Source organism: Limulus polyphemus, unplaced genomic scaffold (genome assembly GCF_000517525.1).
Source record: "Limulus polyphemus unplaced genomic scaffold, Limulus_polyphemus-2.1.2 Scaffold4484, whole genome shotgun sequence".
In the NCBI taxonomy this organism is placed as follows: Eukaryota; Metazoa; Arthropoda; class Merostomata; order Xiphosura; family Limulidae; genus Limulus; species Limulus polyphemus.
Genome location: NW_013670094.1, coordinates 15445 through 18364, shown reverse-complemented (window position 1 = coordinate 18364; position 2920 = coordinate 15445). Strand labels below are relative to the sequence as shown.

The 2920-nt window shown below is 28.2% G+C and overlaps 1 protein-coding gene across 1 annotated transcript in view; it reads left to right on the top strand.

Moving 5' to 3' along the window:
* LOC106471231 (DNA damage-regulated autophagy modulator protein 2-like) overlaps positions 1 to 2920 on the top strand; it is a 35112-nt gene that overhangs the window by 29156 nt on the left and 3036 nt on the right. The window contains exon 7 of the mRNA XM_013931822.2: positions 816 to 932. Coding sequence (XP_013787276.1) covers positions 816 to 932 — 117 coding nt within the window. The remainder of the gene's footprint in view (positions 1 to 815; positions 933 to 2920) is intronic.

Genomic DNA, 2920 nt, shown 5'->3' with positions numbered 1-2920 from the left:
ACATATATATATATATATATGTCCCATAATGGCTGGAGACGGCTTGAATGGGTAATGAAGAAAACCTGTAATATAACAGCAAATCTTCAATGTTTCGACAAGGTTTTGTCATCATCAGGTACCTTGTCGAAACATTGTACATTTGCTGTTATATTAAAGTTTTTCTTCATTACCCTTTCAAGCCGTCTCCAGCCATTATGGGTCATATATATATATATGTGACACTTAAGGTTTCTAACGTTGCATATTAATTAGCCAATTTATTTTTCTTATCTTCTGTCCTTATCATTTTTGTTTCTCCCCTCCTTTTATTTCTTTTTAACTTGATAGGAAGATGTAACTTGTTAGTTTTTTTGTTTTGGTATGCTGCTACTAATATCATATAGGTACCTCAGAAAATCAGTGTTCAAGATAAATTATTGCTTAGATGATCATTGGCTAAAAACTTTGAATACATTTCTAAATTTCAAAAAGCCGATTTATTGTTGTAGACGCAGAAGTATTGACTAACCATACATCTTAAACATTTTTGGGTAAATTATTCTTTATTGTATAAATTATTTCAAATTTCCTTCAGGATTTTAACTAGTTTACCAAATCAAATTAAAAACCTATTTTGCTGTCTTCAGGGAAAAAAAAAAATAAGATTTAAAAAGTTCTGTTTAATTTAAACTAGTTAATATTTGTTTTTCTAATTTTGCTAAACTGTTGATGATAGATAGAACAGTATGGATGAATGTATAATATTACACAGTTTGATTTCATATATTCATAAATTCTTCACAAATCTTTAATATTTACTTTTTGTTTTGCAGGGATTTGCATCACATGTTATTTCTACAGTTTCAGAATGGATACTTGCATTGGCTTTTGATTTGTATTTTCTATCTTTTGTTCGAGAACTCCAAAACATTACAATGGCCTCACCTAAAGTAAGTTACTTAGTCAATACTCTATAAACATCACAACATTTTCTGTACTGAGATTACCAGCAACAGTTTTTTTTTTGCCATCACTGAACACAAACATGCGTCAAATCTCATGTAAATGTTCTTTAGAAAAGTAATGGTAGTGCAAGAATGTTTATGACTAAGCCTAAATTTATAATTATTTTTAATAAAGCTGAGCAAGTAGTGGAATTTTCTAATCAATTAACCAATCGATCAGCTACATACAGTTGATCAATTCTTCTCACATGACATTAATCTTCCTATTTGCAATTTTTTTTCTAAGACATTTATGAACCACCATTCTAGTATGATAGACATCTTTATGTACAATAATTTAGGACTAAGCTACTTTTTAATCCTAAACTGATGTACGTGAAAATATACGATTAGTAAAAACAACTGTGACAAGCTGAAAATCTAATTAACAGCATTCTGTAGGTTTCTTGATACAAATTTCCACAAGACTACTGAAGTAAAACTACTCAGTTTTTGTTATAGAAAATAAACATTACTTTGTGACATCTTCAAAAAACTTTGTAAATAAAGTTAATCAAGTTCATTATCTCAAAAATGAAATATTTTATAAAGACATGACTAGTTGCTTAATTTTTAGTTAATTGAACATCTGTTTCATTGTTGGGAAAAAAAAGTGTTTTCCAAAACACGTCCAATATATGAGATTTGACAAATAATATTTATTTTCATAGAAATTAAAAGTTATTAGTTGCTAGAATTGTTTGACCATTAACACACACATCTTTTAATGTGTACTCTTGTTCTGTTTTAACAAATAATTTTCTGTCCAATGATGAAAAATATCCTGAAACTAGTCATGTTCTTTTAAAATCTTTCAGTTGTGAATTTTTTCAGGGTAGTAAAGTTTAATAACCTTATCTAAGATGTCTGAATACCCACAGAAGAGTACTACATTATTTATATGATGTTCTTTTTAATTTTTTCAGGGTAATAAAGTTTTATAACCTTATCTAAGATGTCTGAATACCCACATAACGGTACAACATTATTTAAATGATGATGTTCTTTCTGACATTGATTATCAATTAGGAAAGTACTAAATATAACCATGAATGGTGAGATTACTATTTGATACAGATTAACATAAGTTACATATGCTCAGTTCTTGGGATTGAGTTTATAATTTTATAAGAACACGGCTGTTTTAAGCCAATCAATCATGTGGTGATGAACAGGATTTACACAACTGTATTTAAATGATCAAACACATGGATACCGAAGGTACACCTTCACTGTACAAAGAGACTTCTTAAAGAATATAATTATATTTGAATAAACAAAATGTCAGTTCCAAACATCTCTCTATTACATATTTATTTGTCATTGCATATTAGGCTAACTAAATAGTGTATTTGTGGCAGTATTGCCATGAAAATATAGGGGTAAGTAAGTAGAATTGTTTTTTAATTAAATATTATTACAATGAATTGTAGCATATCATTATCAAAATAAGAAATGTTTTTCAAGTACTTTTTCTGATCAAAAATTAAATTACTCTCAGTTTTTTGTAAGATCCATATCTGTTCTTTCGGCATACTTTCTTTTCTCCCAATTGTTATAGCATATTTACTTCTTGTAAGGCCTACGGGTTATATGCTAAAGTTATAAACGGTTGTCCAAATTAACTTACAATTTAAATAAACAAGGGAAATAGCAGTTGTAGTTTATATATACACCATGTTAAACTTTTATTTTAATAATTATTTATAGAATTATTATTAACTAACATAATCCATACATTATGGGTTTGTAATACAAACTACCAAAATTCAAATTATGAAATCATAATTTTCTAATCAAATAAACTAAATAAACCATTTTTCTGAATAGAAGGGTAAGTTGTATATAGGAGGAATGGAAGGGTAAGTTGTGTATAGGAGGAATGGAAGGGTAAGTTGTGTATAGGAGGAATGGAAGGGTAAGTTGTGTATAGG